Below are 27,574 nucleotides of genomic sequence, written 5' to 3' on the forward strand. Positions count from 1 at the left end.
TTCACGACGACGTCGACGGCCGTCTCTTTTCCTCTCTCGTCGACGCAAATCCTAAGATCTCAGGGACGAAAAAGGAAGCGTCGATTTGATCGGTCGAATCGATCCAATCCGATAGGTGAAAACTTTGATCTCTTCATCTTCTTCCGTTCTTTCTCTCGATTCTCTGATGAATTATTCGTCCATTGTCATCCATTGCATCGATCTCCTGAGCGGAAACCAGTCGAATTTAGCTGTAAATTAGGTCATTTCGTTCGTAATCCGGGAATCTTTGGGGTTTTCTATATCTATTGGAGTCAAATTTAGGGAAATTTGGGTGTTTCTCTACCGATTTGGGTCAGATTTAGGGAAATTTTGAGGGTTATTTTGGGTCAGATTTAGGGGAAGAGATGGTGGAGAGGAGCGTTTGGTATAGGATCCCCGAAGAAGTTGCCGAAAGGGTCTTCTCCCATCTGTCGATCGCCTCCGTGCTCCGGTGTCGGTGCGTCTGCAGATCCTGGAACTCCCTTCTGAACTCTAGGTCGTTCTTGGAGTTGTGGGGGAGGGTCTCGCCCCGGGATTTCTTCTTTCTCGTCTACCACAACTCCCAACTGGTGGCGGCGTATTCCCCGAACTCCAGCCGGTGGAACAACCTTCCGATCTATGCTCGTTGTTCCCTTGATCCCGAGCGGGTTCTCCTCCTTGCCTCCTCCGGCGGGCTCCTTTGCTTTAGGAATAGAAATTCTGATTACCCCACATTGATTGTCTGTAACCCCATCACCAGGACCAGTAGGGTTCTGCCTGAGATGCTTCGAGTCCGTTTCATCGATATAGTCGGGATGGTCGCGGACAGAGCGAGCAATTCCTACCGGGTTCTTGTGACCGGGACCACCGAACCGACTTCGAACGAGAGCGTCACCGAGGTTTATGATTCTAGAGTGGAGGGTTGGGTCCACCATGGACTTTCCAAGCTAGAATTCCTGCAAGTTTGGTACGAGGCCCACGCGATTTGGCTGAAGGGTTTTTTCTACTGTTTAGCTGCTCCGGTGAATTTTTTTCGTGGGTATCGTTTGATTTGCTATGATTTGGAGAGGAGACAGTGGACTGATCTCAATGTTAGGATGCCGTTTGGTGATGTACGGTGCCCCTCATTGGTGGTGTGCGGGGACAAGATTCTCTTGACTGGAAAGATTGTTGTGGATTACTTTATAAGAAGCATATGCATTTGGGAGCTTAAGTGGCAGGATCTGAAGTGGGTCAGGGTGGGAGAGATGCCTGATGATGAACTGACCAAGATTGTCTCTCCATACTCGGTGTTGCTTCAATGTCAAGGTCATAATGATCTCATGTGCTTTAGCACCCATAGGGGTTGGCAGTCTATAATCTATGATTTGTCAGAGAGGAGGTGGCAATGGTTACCCGAAAACGATGCATGTGCAAAGAATCATATGGTGGCTGTGGGGAGAAACAGTCTTGTTGGTTTGCCATATGAACCTAGCTTGTCTGCAAAAGTTTGAATTCTCGTCAAATGAGTACACAGCCTAAACTCTCTTTACCTTTGCACCTGTGTTACTATGACATTGATTCTGCTGCAAAACTTTGGAAAAGTTGGTTGAATGCCTTTTCTCATTGTATTCTTTTTTGTTCACAAAATTGCATGTTTTTTTTTATGTTTCTCTAACATGATTTGTGTGTCGACCAGTGTTTTAGTACCTGATTTTATAAGAACAATATAAAACACGTTAGTTCTTCCAAAAGCTTGGATATAATCTTTTCTTTTCAATCATGGAAGTGTAAATTCTGTATGAGACATACTTTTTTGTTGCTCACTACTTGTACTCCATTTTAAATTACTGCTTATGAGAATATGCAAACCATGTTTCTTTTTAAATTCAGTAATGAACTGCTTTGTGTTCCTTTAATTTCTGGCTTCCATTGTTGTAACTTTTGAAGTTAGCTTTGTTTGATAATTTTATTTAGATGCATTTCCAAAGGATAAACTTTTTTCATCAGAACTAATGCATATTTTAATCATTCTTCAATGGTTCTTATTGTGAAATTAGTGTATTTAGTGTGCTGCGTAATGGCTTTATCCTACATAACGCTACCTTGTTTTTTTATCACCATTTTCCTCCCTTTTAGTAGTTGTGCCATTTGTTGAAACTTGAAAGCAGCTTCTTGATGAAAAATAACCTGTTATACTTTCATGGGCTGAACAGGACCCCATGACAACCTCACTTTCTATATCTGATGCATCAGTTTCTGTTGCTGTTTACCTTGTCCCTAGCTGTTGTGATTAAGCGTGTTGAATTGTTCTCAATGCAACCCATGCACTTGCTATCTTGCTGAGATTTCCTTTGTGTAATTTTTCGGCAAATTTTCTTTGTTAAGCACCTTGGTGCATGACTTTTATGTCTTTATCTTAAAAAAGAATTTGTTATGAAACGGATCTCGCAACGTCCTATTAATGATATTTATTTTCATCATGGTCACCAAATATGATAATATTTTCAATTTAGCACATTTTTTTAGTATTTAGCTCAGAAAGTAAAAATTCCATATCATAATAAAAAAACTTTAAAATGACAATAGTGTGATATTGCCACAATATTTTCTATTTTTTCTAGTTTTCTAGTTTTGTATGTTTTTTACTTTTTAAAGTCTCCAAGGTTTTCCTGGGCTACTTATTGTTGTGTTCTTTCAAGATCCTTGCTGATATTATTGCGAGACCACTCTTGGTGAATACTTTTTTTAGTTTACTAGGTCTGATGGTGTTCAGGCGTGATGCCCCTTGGTTAAGATGTTATTGCTCTATCCTGATGTTCATCACACTTAACCCGCTTCCAAGCTTTGAGTTGGCATATCTATATGATATTTGTTATATATTTGATCATCATAAGCTCATCTCGGAATGATGACCTTAGCCTGCAATTATACACCATCATGTATATTTTTTTTCTTGCTTAGATAAGAAGCAGGAAGAAAAATAGTCCAAATAGATCATTTAATGAGGAGATTGAATGTGACAAGCAGATAATTGAAAGAAAGAACAGAATGGTAGAATTATAATCAACTTATCATTTACTCTAGTGAAAAACACATCCTAATTTACTTGGAAATGACACCATGGTCAGTTTGTGGTTTGACAAATGAGTTATGTCTTCCATTAATATTTTGACATCATCTGTTGGTGTTTGGTCTTATTGTGAGGTTAAGTCTTATAAGATGGATAGCACCTTGACTATGACAATGGAACAATGATAACATAGGTTTATATTTGGTATTAATCAAGGTACGTGACTAAGCTCTAATCATAGGTGCAAGCTGTATCAACTCAATCTAACCACGCGTATAGTTTTTTTTTTGCTAAGGAGTGAACCTCATATTGTGCTTTTTTTTGTAGAAAATTATGATTTTTCAATCTTGAAAATTTGGTACATTATGAACTATTGATTTTTGAAGCCCTTGAAAACCCAACTTGCATGTAACAATGGCATAATTCCGAAGTCATTTCCAACTAAATAAATATTGTACATCACATCCATGAAAAAGTCTATTTGTCTGTGTATTGTTGTGTATTCTTTACTTGTATTTGTTATTTTGTATTCCGGGTCTGGATAATATATCAGACCCGACCCATACTGTAAACGAAGGATATATATACACGTTTTAGGTCACAATTTCATTATTTGAAATCGTGACATCCGCAACTCCTCCTTTCTCTTTCATCTCTCTTTTCACGTGTGACAGATCCTAGTGAAATCTAACATGGTATCAAAGCAGAGATCCATCTAGGGCTTCAAAGCTGCTTTCAGAAGGTCTGACCCGAGAGATCGACCTGCATCCAATCAAGAGGTTTTCTTCTTCCACACTTTTCTTCCATCTTCTTCTTTCTTTCATTTACTCCTCTACTATTTTTCGTGCCTGAGTATTCAGATTTGACGTGAATTTGCGTTAGACCTGAAAGGCTCCATTTCTTCTTTCTCCCAGTCTTTTTTTTTTTCTAATCTCGTCTCACGGTTTGTCTTGAATATTCAGATCTGATTGTGTACATGCGTCAGATCTGAAATATTCAATCCTTGCATCAGATCCCAAATTTTCTTGATCGTGCATATTCTCCGTCTCGCACTTCCTCATTCTGTTAGATCTGAAATACTCAGATCTGATCGTGAATACTCTTGGTCTCGCAATTCGTATTTCTGCCAAACCTTGTCTGAAACAATCGGATCTGATCATCCATCAGTATCCAATCTGGAATATCATATTTCTTGATTGCTGAATCACACAAATCGTTGGGCCTACAAATCATTGTGTTTACAAATCGTTATGCCTACAAATCGCTGTGTCCACAAATCGCTGTGCCTACAAATGGTTCTACCTATAAATCGTTATGCCTATAAATCGTTGTGCCCACAAATCATTGTGCCTATAAATCATTGTGCCTATAAATCGTTGTGCCTGCAAATCGTTGTGCATGAAATACACCTATTGTCAAATTCTATATTCATGAAACTCTTTGTTCTTGAACCAACATAGTTTCCATCTGCGATTTATTAAAGTCTGTTCAGCGTGAGCTGCTCTGCTCCCTTCCATGCATCTATCACGGCCATAAAAAAAAAGGCAAGAAGGGACGACCAACAAGTTTCTCAAGTAGTAGACTGTGCATCTCGTGAATACCTTTTTAACTTTTAAGCTACGGACTCCTCCCATTCTTCCCACTTTGGTCTCTCTTCGAGTTTTCTCAATCAGCTTGTTTTTGAAAAATTGACTACCTCAAACTTCTTGATTTGGAAAAGACAGATCATTCCTTTTATAAGGAGTCAAGGTCTTTTAGGTCATCTGGATGGAACCGCTTCAGCTCCACTGGAATTCATTGCGCAAGAAGAGAAGGATGATAAAGGGGCAATCCCAATTGTGTATGTCAAAAATGCAGAATATCTCAACTGGGAAAAGAAAGATCAGTCAGTGGTCGCGTACATTACCTCTACACTCTCTCAGGAGGTATTTATCGTAATTCCTGACAATTGCACAACCATGCAACTTTGGGAGAGACTGATTCAGACATATTCACAAGTTTCTCAAGCAAGAATGTTTTTTCTCAAAAGAGAATTTCAGCTACTGAGAAAAGACTCCATGACTATCATGGAATATCTAAACAAGATGAAGACCATTACAGATCAACTTGCGGTTATAGGATATGCTGTGAGCGACAGTGATATGGTGCAACAAACCTTGAGTGGATTGGGATCAGAATATAACATGATTGTTGTTTCATTATTGTGTTTGCTTGCTCTTCCCACCTTTGATGAGCTTCGGGCTAAATTAATTCAGTATGAAATGACCCTGAAAGGCTTTTCTAAGGATAATCATACTCATACGAATACCCAAGAGGTCTTTGCCATAGGAATGACTCATGGTCGAGGACAAGGGCGAGGAGGACAAGTGAAAAATGGACACGGGGGATGTGGATTATTTCCTACACCCACCGTTACTCAGGGATCAAGACCCATTCCCACATGCTTCTTTTGCAACAAAATGGGGTATATCAAGACGAATTGTTGGCATAATCCTGAAAAAAAGGAAAGTCCCATCTGGCAACATCCAAAAGGAAGTCCAACAACACCAAAGACAGTGGAGAGATTAAAGAGTTGTTAATATCGGTCTTGTCGGGATTGAATCTAAAGCAAAATGAACAATGAACTTGGTTCGTTGACTCTGGGGCAACAACTCACGTGATCGGTGATGTAGTTTAACTTTTCAAACCTATTCCCTATTTTGGAAAAAGTAAGATTGTCACTGGAGATGGATCTTCCTACCCTGTTACTCACATTGGAAAGTCTATTATCTCCATGTCACATTCTACTCTTGAACTCTCTAATGTCCTTCATGCTCCCAATATCAAGAAAAATATTGTCTTTATTTCTAAACTTATTGATGATAATCATGCTTCAGTCGAATTTACTCCCTTCTCTGTGCAGGTCAAGAACCTTCGCACGAGGGAAACATTTGCTAAAGTAAAGAGACAAGGCAATATGTATGTCTTTCAAGAAGACCCATGTCATTCGGCCTGTCCTGCTTACCCGGATTTGAAGTCTCCATTAGAGTTATGTATTTCTGAAAATGTTCTTAGTATTTTTGAATATAATAAGCCTTCTCTATGGAACAGTCGTTTAGGACATTGTGAAAGTCATTTTATTGAGAAACTTGTTTATAATAATCTCATTCCAAAAGAAAGTCTCAATGTGGAAGAGAGAAGTCAAAAGTGTTTCAGTTGTCTTTTATGCAGGAGTCATGTATTACCTTTTCATTCTATTAATAAGAGAGCTTCAAAGCCTTTTGAGATAATATGTTATGATGTATGGGGGCTTGCTCCCGTCATCTCTGGATCTGGAAGCAAGTACTATCTAATTTTTGTTGACAATTACTCTCGATACGCCTCGATATACTTCATGAAAAATAAGTCTGAAGTTTTCCTTTTGTTTCCGAACTTCCTGTCCTTAGTAAAAAATCAATTCTCTAAGTCCATTCAATTTTTCCAATGTGATGGAGGAGGGGAGTTCACATCCATTGACTTCATTTCTTTTCTTTAAAATAATGGGATAAAAAGAAGAGTCATGCCCACACACGCCACAACAGAATGGGATTGCCGAGCGCAAACATAGGCATATTGTTGAAAGTGCGATGAGTATGCTTCATGACAGTCATCTTCCCATCAATCTGTGGAGAGAAGCTTTTCATTTTGTTGTACATGTGATCAATAGACTACCCATGATTGTTTTAGAAAACAAGTCTCCTTATCACTGTCTTTTTGGAATCCATCCTGATTATCATGACTTACGTGTTTTTTGATGTGTTTGTTATGTGCATATTGATCAGTCCTTGAGAAACAAGTTTCAGGATAAGGCTTAAAAGTGTAGATTTGTGGGATATGCGGATGACTACAAAGGATACAAATGTTATGATCCCATTAGCAGACACATCAAAATCTCGAGAAATGTTTTTTTTGACGAGCTGAACTTCAATCATAAAATTGACACATGTGACATGTCCTCTACCTCAGTTGAAGTTTATTACCCTTGGCTGAATTTAGAGCTCTTTGATAGTTCGAATGAAGAATGTCATTCGGACTGTGTGCAACACGAAGAAGAGAGTCCCAAGATCATTGGTACATCGGAATCATAGAGCTGTGAAGCAACACCACCATTGGAATCGGGAAGGTATAAGGGGATTTCCTACACCAGACAGAGAACGGTTGCTTCAGGACTCCTAAATCGGGCTCAAGAGGCTGCACCTACCTCCTCACACACCCTTGACGTCAGGAGGTCCAGTCGCATGCGGCATCCTATTGATAGATGGGTTAGCTACAACAATTTCTCCATGGATTTTCAACTCTTTTTGACTGCTCTCAACAAGGAGAATGATGTACTACTAGGCATTCACTTCTAAGAAATGGGTAGAAGCCATGAATGATGAAATGCAAGCCTTACATGAATGTGAAACCTGAGAAATTGTTCCCAGACCGCCTGATAGAAATGTAGTAGGATGCAAATGGGTCTACAAAATAAAATATAAACCAGATGGGACCATTGAACAATACAAGGCAAAACTCGTAGAAAAGAGTTTCACACAAGAAGCAGGGCAAGATTATGATGAGACCTTTAGTCCAGTGGTGAGAATGTGAACAATTTGAATCATTCTTTCCTTAGCTTTTGAACATGGATGGACACAGAGTCAACTTGATGTTAAAAATGCATTTTTGCATGGATATTTGAAGGATGAAGTTTACATGGAACAATTACCTGGATATTATGAGGAAGATTGTAAGACAAATGTATGCATACTAAAAAGGGCTATCTATAATCTAAAGCAAGCATCTCGCTCTTGGTTTGACAACTTCTCTCTTGAAATTCAGAAGCATGACTTTGCTCACTCCCTACTAGATTACTCATTGTTCATCTTTAGAGGGCAAAATGTGATCACCTTCTTGCTAATTTATGTTGATGACATTGTTATCACAGGAAACTTTGAGGATCATATCAAAGAAGTAAAGAAACTACTGAGTCAGAGATTCAAAATGAAAGACCTTGGAGTCCTGCGTTATTTTCTTAGAGTTGAAGTTGATAGCCGAGCTGATGGGTTGACTATCACCCAACACAAGTATACGATGGACGTTCTAACCAAAGCAAGTATGAAGGATTGTAAACCTCTAGGGACTCTAAGTATTCTTCACCAAAAACTGAGTGCCCATGATGGAGACTTGTGTGAGGATCCCACCAGTACCACAACCTAATAGGGATGTTACAGTATCTCACATTCACTCGACCTGATATTGTTTATTCAGTCAATCAGGTGTCCCAGTTCATGCATGAATCACATACTGGGCATATGTAGGCTGATAAAAGGATACTTAGATATCTGAAAGGCACAGTTGGGGATGGATTGATATACTCTCCAAAACTATCTGGCAAGGACATGCGCGAGATTACTGTATATTGTGATGCAGACTGCGCAGGAGATTCAGATGAACGAAGGTCTACATCAGGATATTGCATCTTCATTGGAAGAAACTTAGTATCCTGGAGCAGTAGAAAACAAAAGGCCATTGCTAGATCAAGTACTGAGGCTGAATACAGATCCATGGCTGTCGCTACTGCTGAAGTCACATGGGTTCGACATTTGCTAACTGAAGTGGGAGAAGTGATATCTCGGTCTATCTTGTTATGCGATAATCAAAGTGCTCTCAACATGTCATTCAATCCGGTTCATTACAGTCGTGCCAAGCACATTGAGATAGATCAACATTTTGTGAGACAAAAGGTTGAAGAAAAGGAGATCGAGCCCAAATTTGTTAACACTGAAAGACAAGTTGCAGAGATATTCACAAAAGGCTTGACCAAGGATAGTTTTTGGACACTTAAAGGCAAGTTGTTCATGGTTCAAAACCATGATCAACTTGAGGGGGGGTGAAAAAGTTTATTTGTTTGTGTATTCTTTACTTGTATTTGTTATTTTGTATTCTGGGTCTGGATAATATATCAGACCTGACCCATACTGTAAACGAAGGATATATATACACGTTTTAGGTCACGATTTCATTATTGGAAATCGTGACAGCCACAACTCTTGCTTTCTCTTTCATCTCTCTTTTCACGTGTAACAGATCTTAGTAAAATCTAACAATCCATAGTACCTGAGTTAAAAAAAAAAACTAAAAATATGAAAAGTGGGTGATTTCTACTAAATAGTAAGTTCTATTTAGAGATGCTTTGCCTGTCACAATATCTTGCCACATATTTTCTTCTTTCTTAAATCTAGCCATTGATCTCTACATTTTAAATAAGCTTTTACCAATGATCAGTAGGGCACCTAGATTTTGCTTCTCCTTACGTGAAGTTTCTAGTAGCTCCCATGACTTCCTATTGTGACACTCTCTTCTTCATTAAGTGCCCTTTGATGCATGGAGGATTTGTCTGTTTCTTCTTCCACAAGAGTAAACTTGAAAGAGTATAGTTTCTTCCTACATCACAATACCAAGTTTTAGTGGCTTGCTGGAGATCCAAAATGCATACTTCTTGCACATAATTGTGCACATCTATTCCAGTATTTAGCTCCCTTCTTTTTTTCCATGAAAGTTCTTCTGTTGCTTTAAGGTGTGTGTGTGTGTGTGTGTGGGGGGGGGGGGGGTGAAAATGTATACAAAGGATTTAAAGTGCAACCTATTGGTATACCAGAAATTAAAGGTTTAAGTTAATAAAACGATAATATACTGCACAAAAACCAATAACTAACATGCCAAGAATGAATAAGAAATTAATTTATGATTAATAGGAAAAAATGCCGACATAATAAAAGTGAATATGCTCACCTCTAACGTAATAAATCGTTAAAGGTAACAAATATAGTAGTAATGAAACCAAGGTAGTGTTTCAAAAATGAAAAAAAAATCATATACTGAGTAAATAAAATTAAAGGTTTTGGCAATCTATTGGTATACCAAAAATTAAAGGTTTAAGTTAATAAAATAATAATATACTCCACAAAAACCAATAACTAACATACCAAGATCGAATAAGAAAATAATTTAAGATTAATAGACAAAATGTTGAGATAACAAAAACTGAATATACTCACCTCTAAGGTAATAAATTTCAAGTTTTAAGTATCATATTGCTACTCGTATCGGTCGAACCCAAAATAAGATACGTATCGTAAAAAATCATAAAATTTAATAAAATTTTTTCAAAAATTCTAAAAAGGCATGAAAAATCAGAAAAAATAACAAAAATTCTAAAAAAAGTCATAACACATGAAACATTGATGAATTGCACAAAATACAATCATAAAATCACATATGAAGCATTTATGTCTCTATGAACTGCACAAGACATCATCAAACATCAATTATCTCACAAAAATGAAAAATATTAAATATCTTGCAATTAAGAACATGTCACAAGACTCATATTTTTATATTACATAAACAAAAATATTATGCCAATAGTTGCACTCGGTTTTCAATAAAATTTCACTCATTACTTGAGTGCCCCATTGTCGTGCCAGATCATCTAAATTTTTTAGAGGGTAGTGTTAGAAATGGTATTCTACTATCAATCTCAAAACGAAGAGGAATAGAGAAGGAGAGAGGCGTCGGTGGCTGCCCAAACTTGGGTCTGCTGTAATGTTGCATTATCTATATACACATACAGTGTAATTAGGGTACAAAAATACCCTTTACGTAAAGAATGTAAATTACAACATGCCATTAATGAGCATGTGTTTAAATAAAACTTAAAACAGATTGTGTCCGGATCCTGAGATCCAGACCTAGTTGTGACATCTTTTCACCCTCCCTCAAGTTGTACATGGTTTTGAACCATGAAAAACTTGCCTTTTAACATCCAAAATCTGTCCTTGATAAGTCCTTTTGTAAACAAGTCAACAACTTGGTCAGCAGTCCGAACGTATTTTGGTTCAGTTTTCTTTTCTTCGACCTTCTGTCTTACAAAATGTTGATCAATTTCAATATGCTTGGTACGACTGTGATAGATAGGATTGAATGACATGTTGATAGCACTTTGATTGTCACACAAGAGAATGCTTTTAGAAATCGATTCTCTTACTTCTGCCAACATGTGTCTGATCCATGTTACTTTGGTTGTAGCATATGTCATTGATCTATATTCGGCTTCTGTGCTTGACCTCGCTATGACTTTTTGTTTCATACTGCTCTAGGAGACAATATTTAGGCCAATGAAAACACAGTATCCTGAAATGGATCTACGCTCATCTGGATCTCCTGCCCAATTTGCATCCGTGTAGGTAAGAAGTTCATGCATGTGATGGCCATGCATACTCTTTATGTACAAAAGACCATCTTCAATAATTCCCTTCAAATATCGAAGAATGCGTTTAACAACTTCCATATGTCCAATATGTGGTTCATGCATGAACTGAGATACTTGATTAACCGAATAAACAATGTCAGGCCGAGTGAAGGTAATATACTGAAGCATACCTACTACCCTGCGATATCCTGTAGAATCCTCATACAAATCTCCATCTTGGGAATTGAGTTTCTGATGAAGTACATGTTAAAATGTATCTCCAAAACCATTGTTGTAAGTATATATATACTTATATACATAGAGATGCATATACATATATATCATATATGTATACGTATCTCTCTCTCTCTCTATATATATATATATATACCCAAAAGGGTATTATTGTAATTTCCCTTCTTGCGCATATTCCAATTGGAATATGTTGTAATTTCTTTTCTTTTATTTTTTGTATTTCTTTTTTATTTTTTATTTTTCATAAAAGTACATTGGGGGTCCCCCCAATAGAGTCATTGGGGACCCCCCAACGGTCACAAATGTGACCGTTGGGGGCTCCCCAACGACTCCTTTGGGAGCCCCCCTCTTGTACCCCTTTGCTCTTGTATAAATATGGGTGTTCCCCCTTATTATTTCTTAAGCTTGAGAGTCTCAAGCATTTGCTCTTTTATATAAAATACATGCCTTAGTGCATGTTTGTTACTTTTACGCTTTTTGCGTATTTTGTTCAAGTGTTGTAAGAGTGCCTTTGTGCAAAGTATTTGTGCTTGTATGCGTATTGTCTTTTCGTAGGAATAGGAGACCTCCAACTCGTTTTATCTCTTTTGATTCTTTTTCACCCCGATATAGGGCTTGTCTTGGTGCCATTCACTCTTATTTTGAACCAAGAAATTTTGAAGAAGCTAAAAAATGTACAGGATGGCAAGAAGCTATGCAAAATGAACTTAATGCTCTTAAGAAGGCTGAAACTTGAGTTTTCCAAACTCTACCCATAGGAAAGAAAACTATAGGTTGTCGATGGGTTTTTAAGGTTAAAACTATGAGCGACGGATCTCTGGAAAGGTATAAAGCTCGCTTAGTCACAAAAGGGTATGGGCAAAAGTATGTAATTGATTATGAAGAAACTTTTGCCCCTTAGCCCGAATGGTTACAGTTAGATGTCTTATTACTATTGTATCTATTAAAAATTGGAACATTTTTCAAATGGACGTAAAAAATGTTTTTTTAAATGGTGATCTTAACGAAGAAGTGTATATGGATGCCCCACCAGGCATGAAGATTCCCAAAGATAAAGTTCTTCGCCTTCGGAAGGCTCTCTATGGTTTGAAACAGGCCCCCAAAGCCTGGTATGACAGGTTTACTAGTGTAATGCTAGAAAATGGTTTTTCCTCATGTTATACTGATACTGCTTTATTTACTAGAAAATCTAATGCAGGGATTGTGATACTATTACTTTACGTTAATGACATGCTAATTACAGGTGATGATGTTTAAGGAGTCAAGGGTATTAAGTCCGTATTGACTTCAAAATTTGAGATGTCAGACTTGGGTTTTCTGACATATTTTCTTGGAATTGAGGTTGCCTATTCTCAACGAAGTTATTTCCTATCACAATCTAAACTTGCTTGTGAGATTGTTGACAGGTCAAGGATTTTTTATGACAAAGTTTGCGAAACTCCTGAAGTCGTGGGATAAAAAATGAAGATTGATGACAGTGTTCCTCTAACCGATCCCACTCCTTACAGGCAGTTGGTAGGCTCTTTGATGTATCTTAGCATTACTCGACCGGATTTGTCACATGCTATCCACATCGCCAGTCAGTTTCAGCACGCTCCCACAACCGTTCATATGAGTGTTGTTTTTTGCATCATCGGATACTTGAAGGGCACAGTGAATAAGTGAGTATTTCTATCTTCCTCTTCTGAATTAAAATTACTTGCTTATACTGACTCAGATTGGGGAGGTGACCCTAGTAACCGTCACTCCACCGCTGACTTTTGTGTTTTCTTAGGTGAGTCTTTGATTTCATGACGATGTAAAAAGCAACGGTCTCTCTCTCATCCACTGAAGCCGAATATAGAGCCATGGCATCCACTACTATGGAAATTGTATGGATTCGACACCTTTTGGAAGATATGAGAGTACTTATCAGAGAACCAATAAAGCTATGCTGTGACAATAAAAGTGCAATCTATATTGCTAAGAATCACACCTTTCACGAGCGAACAAAGCATATAGAGATGGACTGCCATTATGTCAGGGAAGAATACTTGAAGAAGGTCATTGATCTACCATACGTGACGTCTGAGTATCAACTTGCGGACTTCTTCACAAAAGCTCTTTGTTCGCCCAGATTTCATTTTCTTCTTGACAAACTTGCGGTTATCACACCGTAAGTTTAAGGGGGGGTGTTAAAATGTATCTCCAAAACCATTGTTGTAAGTATATATATATATACTTATATACATAGAGATGCATATACATATATATCATATATCTATATGTATCTCTCTCTATATAAATATAAATAAATATATGTATATATATATACATATACCCAAAAGGGTATTATTGTAATTTCCCTTCTTGCACATATTCCAATTAGAATATGTTGTAATTTCTTTTCTTTTATTTTTTGTATTTCTTTTTTATTTTTCATAAAAGTACATTGGGGGTCCCCCCAATAGAGTCATTGGGGACCCCCCAACGGTCACAAATGTGACCGTTGGGGGCTCCCCAACGACTCCTTTGGGAGCCCCCCTCTTGTACCCCTTTGCTCTTGTATATAAATAGGGGTGTTCCCCCTTATTATTTCTTAAGCTTGAGAGTCTCAAGCATTTGCTCTTTTATATAAAATACATGCCTTAGTGCATGTTTGCTACTTTTACGCTTTTTGTGTATTTTGTTCAAGTGTTGTAAGAGTGCCTTTGTGCAAAATATTTGTGCTTGTATGCGTATTGTCTCTTCGTAGACATTTTCACAGTACACTGGGTGTGCTTTGGGGCTTGCAATCTTTCATACTTGCCTTGCTAAGAACATCAACAATATACTTATGTTGAGTAAGTGTCATGCCTTCAGAAGTCCTGCCAACTTCTACTCCAAGAAAGTATCGCAGTTTACCAAGATCCTTCATCTTAAATCTATGGTTCAAAAGTTCTTTGACCTGTTCAATATGTTCATTAGAGTTACCTGTTATGATAATGTCATCAACATATATCAATAACAGGGTAACTATATCTTTGCATTTGAATATGAAAAGAGAATGGTCAAGAAGAGACCGACTAAAGCCACATTTTTTTACTTCAAGAGAGAAACTGTTAAACCAAGATCGAGATGTCTGCTTCAGACCATATATAACTCTCTTTAACCTGCACACGTATTCTTTCGAATTCCCTTCGGCATACCCAGTGGGTTGCTTCATGTATACTTCATCTTTCAGAGTTCCATGGAGAAATGCATTTTTTACATCTAGTTGACTGAGAGTCCACTGGTGCTCAACAACCAATGATAATATGATGCGGATAGTGCCCATTTTCACGACTGGACTGAAGGTCTCATCATAGTCTTGTCCTTGCTCCTGTGTGAAACCTTTGGCAACCAGTCTAGCCTTGTATCGCTCGATAGTACCATCCGGCTTATACTTTATCTTATACACTCATTTTGAGCCAACCACATTTCGATTGTGTGGTCTGGGAACAATATCTCAAGTGCCACACTCATGAAGAGACTCCATTTCTTCGTTCATAGCTTCAATCCATCTTTTAGAATTTATTGCTTGATAAAACATGGTGGGTTGATCTTCCTTGCCCAAAGAGGTTAAGAAAAGTTGAAAATCCATTGTGAAGTTCTCATAACTAATCCACCTATCAATAGGGTGTCGAGGCCGGGTAGACCTTCTGTGAGCAGGTGATTGAATGGAAACATAAGGAGAATTCAGCTATGGATTAGAGCCGAAAAATATTTCCTTTTCACATCGAGAGTAAACAATGCCTTTATACCTTTCGGGGGCCAACGATGGTTCAGAGATCACATCGTCCTGAGTTAGTTGCGCAACAGTAGACACGTTTCCCTCATCGCTTTGATTACAGTATGAAGAACAAACACTGTCGGTACCAGAAAAGAGATTTGAGTTCAACCAAGGATGATAAATTTCAATGTTAGGAGTGTCAACATTATGACCAAAATTTGATTCATCAAACACATTTCTGGATATCTTGATGCGCTTGCTCATAGGATCATAACATTTGTATCCTTTGTAATCATCAGCATATCCCACAAATCTGCATTGTAAGGCCTTATCCTGAAACTTGTGTCGGATTGAACTGTCAACATGAACATAACATACACACCCAAATACACGCAAATCATGATAATTTGGATGCACACCATGCAAAGAGAAATGGGGTGATTTGTTTTCCAAGATATTCATGGGCAATCGATTTATGATATAGACTGCTCTATGAAAGGCCTTTGCCCAGAAGGTAACTGGAAGATTACTGTCATGCATCATGCTCATTGCAGTTTCGACAATATGGTGATGTTTCCGTAGGGCAAAACGCCTGCCTATTTATTCCATTTGTCTGAAGGAAATTAATAGTCATTTGAAGAGAACTCACCCCCTCCATCACATTGGAAACAAGTAATATTCTCATAGAATTTATTTTGAACAAAAGAATGAAAATTCTGAAACAATTTGAAGGTTTCAGATTTACTTTTCATAAAGAAGATCCATGTATATCAAGAATAGCTATCAACAAAAATGAGATAATATCTAGTGCCAGACATGGAAGGAACTGGAGCCGGACCCCAAACATCAAAACATAAAATTTCAAATGGTCTTGAAGCTCTTTTATTAATGGAATGAAATGGAAGAACATGACTCTTACACTGAAGACAACTAGAACAATTTTTATTATCGACACTTAAATTCAGACTTGACTTGGGAAGAAGACTGCTTGAAACAAGCTTATCAATAAAACGACTACTACAATGACCCAGACGACCATGTCAAAGATTCGGCTCAATACATTGAGAAATATTAAGGACACTCTCAGGAGGAGCTGAAGTTGATGATGTGAGCTTCAAGATGGAATCAACAGGTTGAACACGAGAGGAAGAAGGATTCTCTTGGAACACGTACATATTTCCTTGCCGTTTTCCTTCAGCGAACGCTTCTCTCGTGTGAAGGTCCTTAACGTGAACCAAAAAAAGAGTAAACTCAACTGAAGCATTAATGTCATCAACAAGTTTAGAGACTGAAACAATATTTTTCTTGATATTAGGAGCATGAATGACATTTGAAAGAGCAAGGAAAGAGTTGGGCATAAGAATTATCGAATTTCCAATGTGCGAAATACAGTGATGAGACCCATCTCCAGTGACAATACTATTTCTACCAACATAAGGAACAAGATTTAGGAGCTTACCAGCATCATCAATGACATGAGTAGCTGCACTAGAATCAACGTACCAAGTACCTTGATCATTCTGTTTGACGTTCAATTCAGCCAAGGCAGATAACAACTCTTTGACTTCTCCAGTATTCTTCAATGTATTTGTTCTCTTTCTTGTCTGCAATTGTTTTCCTCCATTTTTGCGGGTTATGCCAGCAATTTGCTTTGATGTGCCCTCTTTTGTTACAGAGAAAGCAGGTAGGTATTGTCCGTTGCCTTTGCAGATTAGGAGGCATACCGAGAGAAGGTAATATTCCATGGGCTCCTTGTCCATTCTTCTCTTGACCTCCCCTTTCCTGAGATTCATACCTGTCACGTCCTCGACCATAAGTGACTCCTGTAGCAAGGACATCGTGTGCTCCAATGGGGTTGTGAGTTCCTTCAGAGAATCCCTTCAAGGTCATCTCATACTGTAAGAGCTTAGCACAAAGGTCTTCAAATGTAGGTAAGTCTGGCAAACACAGCAAGGAAGTAACCATCATGTGATAATCGGGTCCCAGCCCGCTCAAAGTTTGTTGCACCATATCTTTGTCACTGACCGCGCAACCCACAGTGGCCAATTGATCCGTGCTAGTCTTCATTTTGTTTAAGTACTCCATGACCGTCATGGAGTCCTTCCTCAACATTTGAAACTCTTTCTTTAAAAATAAAATTCTTAGCGTGAGAAACTTGAGAATATGTTTTGAACAAGACGATGCCATAAATGCATAGCTGAGCAGTCATTTGGGATTGCCGCAAGCACCTCCTGTGACAGAGTGGAAGTGATGTAGGCAACCAAAGCTTGATCTCGCTTCATCCAGGATACATACTCTGGATTTCTAACAAAAGTAATTGAAGTATCACCCTCCCCATTCTTGCCTTCTTGAGATATGAACTCTGGAGGAACAGAAACAGAGCCATCCAGATGTCCAGAGAGATCTCGACTCCTTATGAATGGGATGATTTGTCTCTTCCAGGTTAAAAAGTTAGAATTATTCAGTTTTTCAGACACAAGCTGACTGAAAAAGTTAGAAGAAAGGCCAGATTGCGAAGGAGAAAATGAATCCATAGTCAATGGAAAACGAAAAACAAAAAGGATTTCAGAGAATGGGAAGAAAAGTCACTTTAGAGCAAACAAAACTCAGTTTTTTTTTTAACCTGCAGACCCGAGGCAGAAAACAAAATATGCAGTAAAGAAAAATTGCTCTAAAGAAAAATAAGAATCAATCAGTAAGAAAATACGTTAATATGAAAATAACGTGTTTTCTTTCTAAAAGGGAAAATTCCAAGTGGAGAGGTAGATCAATCAATCTAGGTAGTATAGAGATTGTATTAAGGTCAGATTCAGTTTTGACATCAATATGAAGAAAGGGAAAAACGAGTTTGACGTGATTTTGAAATCACGCAAACATGAATTCTGATTTGCATGATTAGGAGACTGGTGGGTCAGAAAAGGTTAGCAAGATTTTAACAACTAGGTGGGAAGAAGAACAAGCCTCTGCAGAAAGGGGAATAGAGAGGAAGGAACATAAATGGTGAGAGAAGAAACAAACAGATGAAGGAATCAGGTATCTTGGATTAAGAAGGAAAAGAAGAAACGATATAGAAAAATTCTTTGGATGAAGACAAAGAGGTTGGACACAATCTTCAAGGAAGGATATGATGCTCTGATATCATGTTAGAAATGGTATTCTACTATCAATCTCAAGAGGAAGAGGAATAGAGAAGGAGAGAGAGGCGTCGGTGGCTGCAGAAAACCCAAACTTGGGTCTGCTGTAATGTTGCATTATCTATATACATGTAGAGTGTAATTAGGGTACAAAATAGAAAATACCCTTTACATGTAAATTACAACATGCCATTAATGAGCATGTGTTTAAATAAAACTTAAAACTGATTGGGTCTGAGATCCAGACCCAGTCGTGACATTTTTTTAGGTAGTTTAATAATTTTACTCATAATAGATATTGTTTACCTTAACCTACTTCCTTCAGTGAAAAAGTGGGGAAATGCATTCTTACTTGAGCAAATCGTAAAAGCCATCTTCTTTGCTGACAGAGCCCCCCCCCCCCCCCTCTTACGACTAGGGTGTGTGGATACCCTCTAATGGCATTTACACAAATGCGGAAGTCATCCCTCAAGAGTTCTTTAAAACCCAAAAAATAAAAAAACAAGTTTTGACCTTTTTTAAGTGCGGTAAAGGTGTATCATACGATACAACATGATACTATCACAAAATAGTGCATAACCCAAGACATTCTAAATTGTAGTCCAAATGCCAATCAAAATGTATTTGAATACTAAACATATGCAAAACTTGATAATGTTTGAAGAGCAGTTTTTTATAAAACCAAGCATGTAGATCACACCCCTAAAGTTATATTCAAGAGAAAAGAACAAAATCCATGAAAATTGTTGTTCACACATTAGTTCTCATATTTCCAGTTCTCATATTCTAGTGAAAATTTGAAAACTAATGTGTGAACCACTATTTTCATGATTTTTTTGTTCTTTTCTCTTTAATCTAACTGTACGGTTGTGATGTACATGCTTGGTTTTATAAGAACCCGCTCTTGAATCATCGGATTTTTATGCATAAACGAGATTTTTTAAGGCTTTAAAATCAATGGCTCATAATCTTCATAAATATTCAAGCATTCAAAAATCACATTTTTTCATCGAAAATACACAATCCAATTTTCTATGTGAAAAAAAAATGGTTGATTCCTAGCAAATTCACCATGCCAAGCACATCCACATGGTTGGATTTGTAAAAAAAAGTGTTGGAAATGCTCATATTTCTCATATTCTAGTGACTCTTTCCTCATGGTATTAAATGTTCTTTAGTTTCAAGAGCAAGAGAAAGTCCTCTCTAGCTATTGGACTAAACATCTAGTTGTTGGGCTTAGTTCACAACACAAATCTAACTGTTGGGCCGAGTTCTTAACAACGTGTAAAGTCAACTTTAGTCGACTTTACAATGAATATATATGTATATAAATATATAAATATATATATAATATAATATATGATATAATATATAATATATTATATACATAAAAAAAGATAGAGTAATCTTAACACCCCACCCTAAACTTACAATGACTCATCGTGAGTTTGCAATTACAAAGAAATAACCCATTACATAAAATGTCTTTATTGACTTCGTCAGGTTCTTCCATTTGTTGCTTCCTTAAAGGATGCTCTTGATCTTCAATCATATGCTCTATTATACAAAGGGTCTTTAAGATCTTTAATATCATAAATATTTGAAAACCTGTAAATAGAGCTAATAAAACATCCCAACTATACATATATATCATAAAACATAAAAGATTTAAAAAGTAAATTATATCAGTTACATATTATGGATAGAGGATGGCCAAACACACAAAAAATAAAATACATATAAAATATTTTATAAGACAATTTAACATTATTTAATATCATTTAAAAAATTTAATTTTGAAAAATCATTAATTTTGAAAACACAATAGTCTAGGGATGGCAGTAGACCAGGGTGGAGGCGGGGGACAAGGTCTCCACCCTCGCCCTGTCTCAAAATTCTTCCCTCCATCCTCGCATTTTAACCTCTATCCCGGCCTCCATCCTCGCATTTTAACCTCTATCCCGGCCTCCATCCCCGTTTCATGTCCTCCATCCCCAGTCCAGACGGGGCGAGGCATAAAATATCTCAAAGATAAACTCATAAATCATTAATTACTTTAAAAATTCATGAAAACATGCATTATTCAAAGTCAATGCTCACTTATATCTATCACAAAAAGTACATTAATGCATAAAAGGCATGGATTTTCAACCAAAATCAATACCATGAAGAAATAATTCACAAAAGAGTTTAAATCCCAAAATCCCACAAAGGAGAGTAAATTACTCGTAGTTAGATTTTCTTTAAAGAAAAAATCATTTTTACATAGCGGAAGATATAAGAAATGATTTAAGTCATTCAATAAGGATTTAAGAAGATACAAATAATCATGAATCAATTAACTATTATATTTTAGAAGCAATATTAACCACATAACTAATGCATATATGAATGAATCATGCAATAATTTAGAATAAATGAAAAGTCACTTATGGACCAATTTTAAGAGATAACAATGAAAAACTTTCAAGCGACAACACCTTGCAGGAAATACGAACATATTTAAAATCCCACAAATATCAAGAAATAATAGTTTGCGAATATCAATATATATGCAAAACACACACGACATCCAATCATGAATCAAATTTAAAGTATCCTTAATCATGTAATTAAATCATATTTAATGCAAAATGCATGAAATTATTTCAATCACCATTTTCCATACAAGGACAAATGAGTAGTACAAATTTCAAAATTTTATGAAGAGATTTAAAAATCCCACGTAACACAATGAATGATATTTTCAAATCTCAATAATAGTTAAACCACCACAAGCAATCACCTCACTAGACCTCCAAACCTCAAAAATAAAGTGTATCAACTACTAAAACAAGGGTATAATCACAATGTCACTTATGGCCTAAACAAACACACAAAAAGTGTGAATAATCAATGGGTGCACATAACTCACCACATTGAAAACATTTATTGTCTACTTATAATGACACTCAAAATAAGTATATCATCTACTAGGACAAGAGTATAATCACAATGCCACTTATGGGCTAAACAAACACACAAAGAGTGAATAATCAATAGGTGCACGTAACTCACCACATTGAAAACATCTCTTGTCTACATATAATGGCACTCAAAATAAGTGTATCAACTACTAGAACAAGTGTATAATCATGATGTCACTTATGGGATAAACAAAACACAAAAAAGTGTGAATAAACATCTCTTGTCTACGTATAATGATACTTAAATAAGATGCTTAATAGGAGAGAACATACGAAGTAAGGAGAGCTTGTAATGAAAATAAACTAATATCACCAAGAAAAATAAGGATATCAATTTTAATAATCTTTCTAAACAACATGGTTTCAAAAATAGATAGTCATTACAAATAATTATAATTATAAGCATCCATAATAACAATGGTCAAATACACAAATGAATGATACAATACACTCACAGAACCAGAGATCAAGCAATTGTAAGTTAGAGCCAAACTACAAGCTAACAATATAAACTGACACAAAGTAAGGTGCACATAACTCACTCCAACAAAAAGGCCAAAAGAAAATGATGCGTCATATAAAATTTTGTGAGGGACAACCAAACGTCATAAGAAGACAATAAATACTCATTAAAATCAATTTTCAAACAAGTGAGTTCATATATAAGAATCAATTTAAAAAACTAAAGTTTCAAATCAAATTAAATAATGGTAGATGAAAATTTTAGAATGAATATAGTGCAATCATGTGCACAACAATATGACAATTGATATTTTTTCACAAAACAAGATTACACCAATAACAATGAAGGATTAGCATGGCCAATATAAGCAAGCTATATAGAGAGGCAGCTCAATCTAGATTATAAGTCTATAGTGATTTTTAACATTAAATAGGTCAAACCATATATAGAGATTTTTCAAAGAACCATAGAGAAAACCAAGAGCATTCACAAGTATAACTAATCATGAATACTCTCAAAGAGATAAAAGATCATGTATATGCAATAATCATATGACTTTAAAGCCACATATCCTATACAAAAGCTTATGAAGGATCACATAAGATATGCATAGGAACATGCACAAATAGCCATAACGATAGTAACATACCTAAAATATATAATTTTTAATTATCATGCTTATGCAAGAACCAATAAAAAAATACCTCATTTTTAAGATAAAATATTAATTTCAATTAATCTGAGAACATATTTAATTTTTCAACAAAATATCAAACAATTTTGAAATAACACATAATCATTAATGATACATAAAAACATGCATAGACATGTGTGTACGACACATGAATATGTAGATGATATACTGATAGAGAAAACTCATGAGAGCATACGAACCATCCATGGCATGACTAATGAGAACATACATACAAGAAGTTAAAATTTCTTAAGTAGCACATCTCAATAAAAGCATCACATAAAATTTAAAGAACATGCTTTGACATGTGCTTAAAGTCACTAATTATGATAAACACAATACATATAACTAAAAATGACTTTTTTGTAAACAACATGAAAAAACATGTAAGCATAGTATTTAAGATTTAAAAAACCACATATTCTTGCAAAATATAATTTTCATTACGATATTCTTCAAAAAATATATATTCATAATCGAAATATATACTTCAAGTAAACATGTTTACACAAAAACATATGTCAAAAGACTAATTTTCACAAATTCTAATTTTAATTAATTTGAAAACATATTCATTTTTAATAAATAGCTACAATATTTTAAATACATTTTTAAATATATACCATAAAAGTTTAAAGTAGAGAATCCAAAGAAAAATACATACTAGAATATGAGAGTCTTGAGTCCAAGTCGTACATCAATTCAAATATTTTTTTGGAAGCACAAACAAGAACAAGATGTCAAGACCAAGATGCCTTGCTTTGATACCATGTCACGAAATAGCACGGAACTCAAGACATTCCAAATGCCAATCAAAATGTATTTGAATACTAACAATATGCAAAACTTGATACAAGTTGTATAAATAAATGATTTCATTTGTAATGAACAAAAATACATAAAAGAAATAAATACATAAGGGCCTCACCACAATACTCTAAAACACACACAAAAGAACATAAAACTACCATCACTCTCTCACCCACAATAGGCGCAAACACCCCATATATATAGAGAGAAAGAGATAGAGTAAAGAGAGGAGAGAGAGAGAGGGAGTCCTCTCTAGCCATTGGACTAGAAATCTAGCTATTGGGCTTAGTTCCCAAAACAAATCTAGTTGTTGGGCTGAGTTCCCAACAACTACTGTAAAGTCAACTTTAGTTGACTTTACAATGAATATATATGTCTATAAATATATATAATATATAATATATTATATACATACAAAGGGGATAGAGTAATCTTAATAGATACAGGATTGTATCGTACGATGCATACGATACGAATAAGATACACACTTGTATAGCAATACGGGTGTGTATCGTATCGCTCTTGCCCATAGTAACGGTATGTATCGTACCGTATCGTACGATATGGTACAATACTTACAATATTGATAAATATAGTTAAAGGTAGAAAATATAGTAGTATTAGATAATGAAACCAAGTACTTAGTATTTTAAAAAGTGTATTTATGCTTATCAAAATAAAAAAATATAACATCATATATTGAGTCCGTATTAACAGTAAGCAACACCTACAAAGAATGGGCATGTCTCTCTGGTCCCACCAACATTAGAGCTTGGGTTTTCAGCTTCTATTGATATCCATGGTTACCTAGTGCATATTACATGGAGATCCTGCTTTATGTGATTTTTCATCAATATCTTTTCATTTACCTGTTGAACTCCCAACAAATTTGGTTGTCTGGCCAGAATTGACTCTATAGTTGTTAAAGAATTGCAGGTAAATGCCTGTTTCATGATCTTTGTTTCATTTGTTATTCTTTTAATTGATTTTTATGGAGGTCTCAGATGTTTATTGTGATTAATTGAAATACATGGCCATCCTTATTGCTAAGTGAAAGGTTTTTAAAACATGGGCATTTTGTATGCCATCATGGTTCTGCAGTTTTTTATCCCCGTTATTGATTGTGGAAGAGAAGCTTTATCACTTTAGTCTGCTAGAATCACAAGTGAATTTGTTCTTGAAGTTTGTATTTTTGTTCTTTCTTTATGATCCTTTTTGTCTCATTCAAATAAACTGTGCTTATTTGATTGTAGTTCCCATTTTGTGTCATGAACAAAAAAGTCACATTGTAGAATTTTCTTTTAAAAATTGCTTTCTTGATGTAGACCACTAGTGGACATTGTTTGGACTTCATCACATGGCATAGACACTTGTTTTACAGCCTATCATGTTGATTGTAGAGAGATACATACACCATGCCTACATTTTCAAGCAAACATGTTTTTGGGGCTTCACTTTGAGGGGTTTATCAGTGCCAGTAATCGCTTTAAATTTCTTCCATTCCAGTTTGTGGTGGTTATTTCCTGTGCCTATTGATTGTTCAGGCAGCTTGCTTATAATTTGTGTTTCAATGCTTTGTTGGAGGATGGAATTTTAATTGGTAGTGAATTATTGGGATTGATTTGGGATTAAGCAATCAAATGGTGTGATCTCTGAACTGCAGTACAAGTGGGATAGGATTTGATGCCTGTCTGAAGATATAATCCACAACAATCATTGGATGGTGGAAACTTATGAGAAAATTGAGAATATTTCCTAGTGGTTTCTTGAGAAAGTTTAGAATTTTAACAATAGATGAAGCAGAGTGGGATGCTACTATTCTTGTTTTTTATTGGGAGGTGGTGAATCCTTTGAGGATGGGTGTGTAGCGTTGGAGTACTGGGACAAGAGGGCCATAGAACTTAACTGTGGAGCACCATTCTCATAATGTGGAAAGCCTCTAATCAATAGGAATGTGAGAAACGTTTCTTAACTCAGGCCCTTAATCTGGATGCACTTTGTGACTTCTTCCTTTCATGATGAGCAGTAGAAATTCAGTAGGAGTTTTTCTTTACTCTGAGAGTTCTGCCTTCTCTATCAGCTCGTAGAAGGGCACCAATAAATTCCGGCATGCTGATGGGTTGAATGGGAAGCTGGAGGTTGTTTTCTATACATTTCAATCCTGGCCCCAGGGTATTAAATTTTTTGCAGAGAAAGTTATGCATACACTGTACAGAAATAGACCTATCTTCACCTTTAAAGTTTTATTCGTGTTCATGCACTATATGAGGTATTACTCAATATCGTGGTTTCCATGCGGCATGTCAAGAATAGACGAATCATGGTGGTAAAATGTTGTGCTAAGGAATACTTTCCAGGTTGTTTAGATCAGTTTTTACATCACCTTCTGTTGGTTGGCAAACATAAAGATGGCCTTTATCCGTAAGAATGCCAACTTTTAGCTACTCTTTGTGCATAAAAGTTGTTTTCATTATTGCTACTAGAACATATCTTTTGGCATCAATCAGAAATTCTTTTTTCTGCTTCTGCATGGTTGAGGCTATGTTTTCAAATCACCAATTGAACCTTGGACTAAGTTTCCTTGATCCTGATACTTGATGACTGTCAGAATTGCCTCATACTTGATGGATGTCACCAATCACTGGCTGCGCACTGATGGCATGATGCTGTCGGTAATCTTTTAGCCAACAGAATGACTATTGTAAGGTGCATGCTTGCTGGGTTCTTTTCCTGCATTGATGTGGTGACTTGCTTCCAGATCATATGTTTTCCATGTCTGTTGATTTGCTTATACTGGTCGTAGATTGAAACAATTGTGTTAGTGCCAGTAAAACGGGGTATTCCTCAGATGTTGGCTGTATAACCACATATGCTTGACAGGGAATGGATAATATTTTTGGGATCTTTTATTTCTGTGTCTTCTTTGGTTATTCACTTTCGTTCTGTTCTCTCATCCACGCGCCAGTGTAGTGCTAATTTTTTGTTCTCTTGATTGCTCAGTTTCAGGGGCAAGCGTTTGGATTGAACTTCATTGCTTGATGTGAAACTTGTCAGCTGCATGATTTTGTTCATCTGTTCCGGTTGTCGATGCGTGTTCACGGTTTCTGCAGGGTGAAAGTGTGGCATTGGTTTAGTTTGGGTGGGTGTGATACAAGATATCACATTTCTCAGGGGCTCCTTTATACAGTTGTGCAGGTTACTAGGTCAATGTAGATGTGAGCTGACAAAAATGATTAGTGTGAAACATTCTATGATGAATGCAATTGGATTTGGCTCTCCAAGCTTGTCTGCTTCTGCAATGTCTAGTGGGTAAATGTTTGATACGATAGTACCAAAATGTCTATAGAATGCGATAAGTGCGAGATCTGTTCATGTGCTTGTCATGGTTCTGGTCCTGGTGGTTGGGTCTAACCATCATAACTTGGGTGTCGGGGGTTCAAAGCCCATGGGGGGTCACACGCCCCCACAAGCTTGCATATCAGGAGAAAGAAAAGAAGAAAATAAAAACTGACATTGGTTCAACTTGTTTCAAAGTCAAAAGCCTTTTAATTGTGATTTTTGGTGTCTTGAGAGCCATTGATTTTTTTTCTAGTTCTTACAAAACCTGTTTCAAAGTCGCTGTCACATGATCTACAACCCTTTTTTTACAAAAAAAAAGTGTAAATTGTCTGTATGGTTTGATCCGCAAGACCACTAAACAGTAAAAAACTAGTGAGTTATCCTTGACAGTATGGTGCTATTGATAGTGTCAAACATTTACTCCCACTACATCTCTTTACCAGTTTATTGTTAATGCCAATTGATTGATGAGTATGAAGACACTTAAGACTTGGTCTAATTCTTTCAATGAGCATTTGAAGCTGATTCATGGATTTAGAGAAAATCAGATGAATGGATTTTATCGATGATGTATTTTGGCTTTTGAAGACCACAACCGTGGATGTTTTAGACCATCATGTGGTGTTTTGCACATAAAATGCAGCACTCGATCTCAAATCTGCAAGCAATCTTCTGCTTGTCATAGTGGAGGGCATCAGGCCGTGGGGCCTGCTAGCTGCCCGTGAGTGCTCCTACTAGTTCTGGGCCTGGCGCACCTCTTTGAGACCCAGCATGGTTGAAACTAGGCTTAGGTCCAGCCATTAATTTTCTGTTCATGGGCTGGTCAGTCTGGTCAAGAAGAGACAATGGCCGGACTCGGGTGAAGGAATCATGCAGTACTGGG

The 27,574-nt window shown here is 36.5% G+C and overlaps 1 protein-coding gene across 1 annotated transcript; it reads left to right on the forward strand.

Moving 5' to 3' along the window:
* LOC149846776 (F-box/kelch-repeat protein At5g15710-like) lies at positions 1-26,629 on the forward strand. The gene is made up of 2 exons (XM_089998144.1): positions 1-1,508; positions 26,353-26,629. Exon 1 carries the CDS (start codon positions 387-389, stop codon positions 1,491-1,493), a length of 1,107 nt encoding a protein of 368 aa, XP_089854270.1. The 5' UTR covers positions 1-386; the 3' UTR covers positions 1,494-1,508; positions 26,353-26,629.
* Positions 26,630-27,574: the final 945 nt, after the last annotated feature.

The sequence above is a fragment of the Nuphar pumila genome, chromosome 2 (genome assembly GCF_984573655.1).
Source record: "Nuphar pumila chromosome 2, dmNupPumi1.hap1.1, whole genome shotgun sequence".
Classification (NCBI taxonomy): Eukaryota; Viridiplantae; Streptophyta; class Magnoliopsida; order Nymphaeales; family Nymphaeaceae; genus Nuphar; species Nuphar pumila.

What these genes read in the sequence shown, in the direction of transcription:
- LOC149846776 (XM_089998144.1), top strand. Translation starts at nt 387, where the DNA reads ATGGTGGAGAGGAGCGTTTGGTATAGGATCCCCGAAGAAGTTGCCGAA.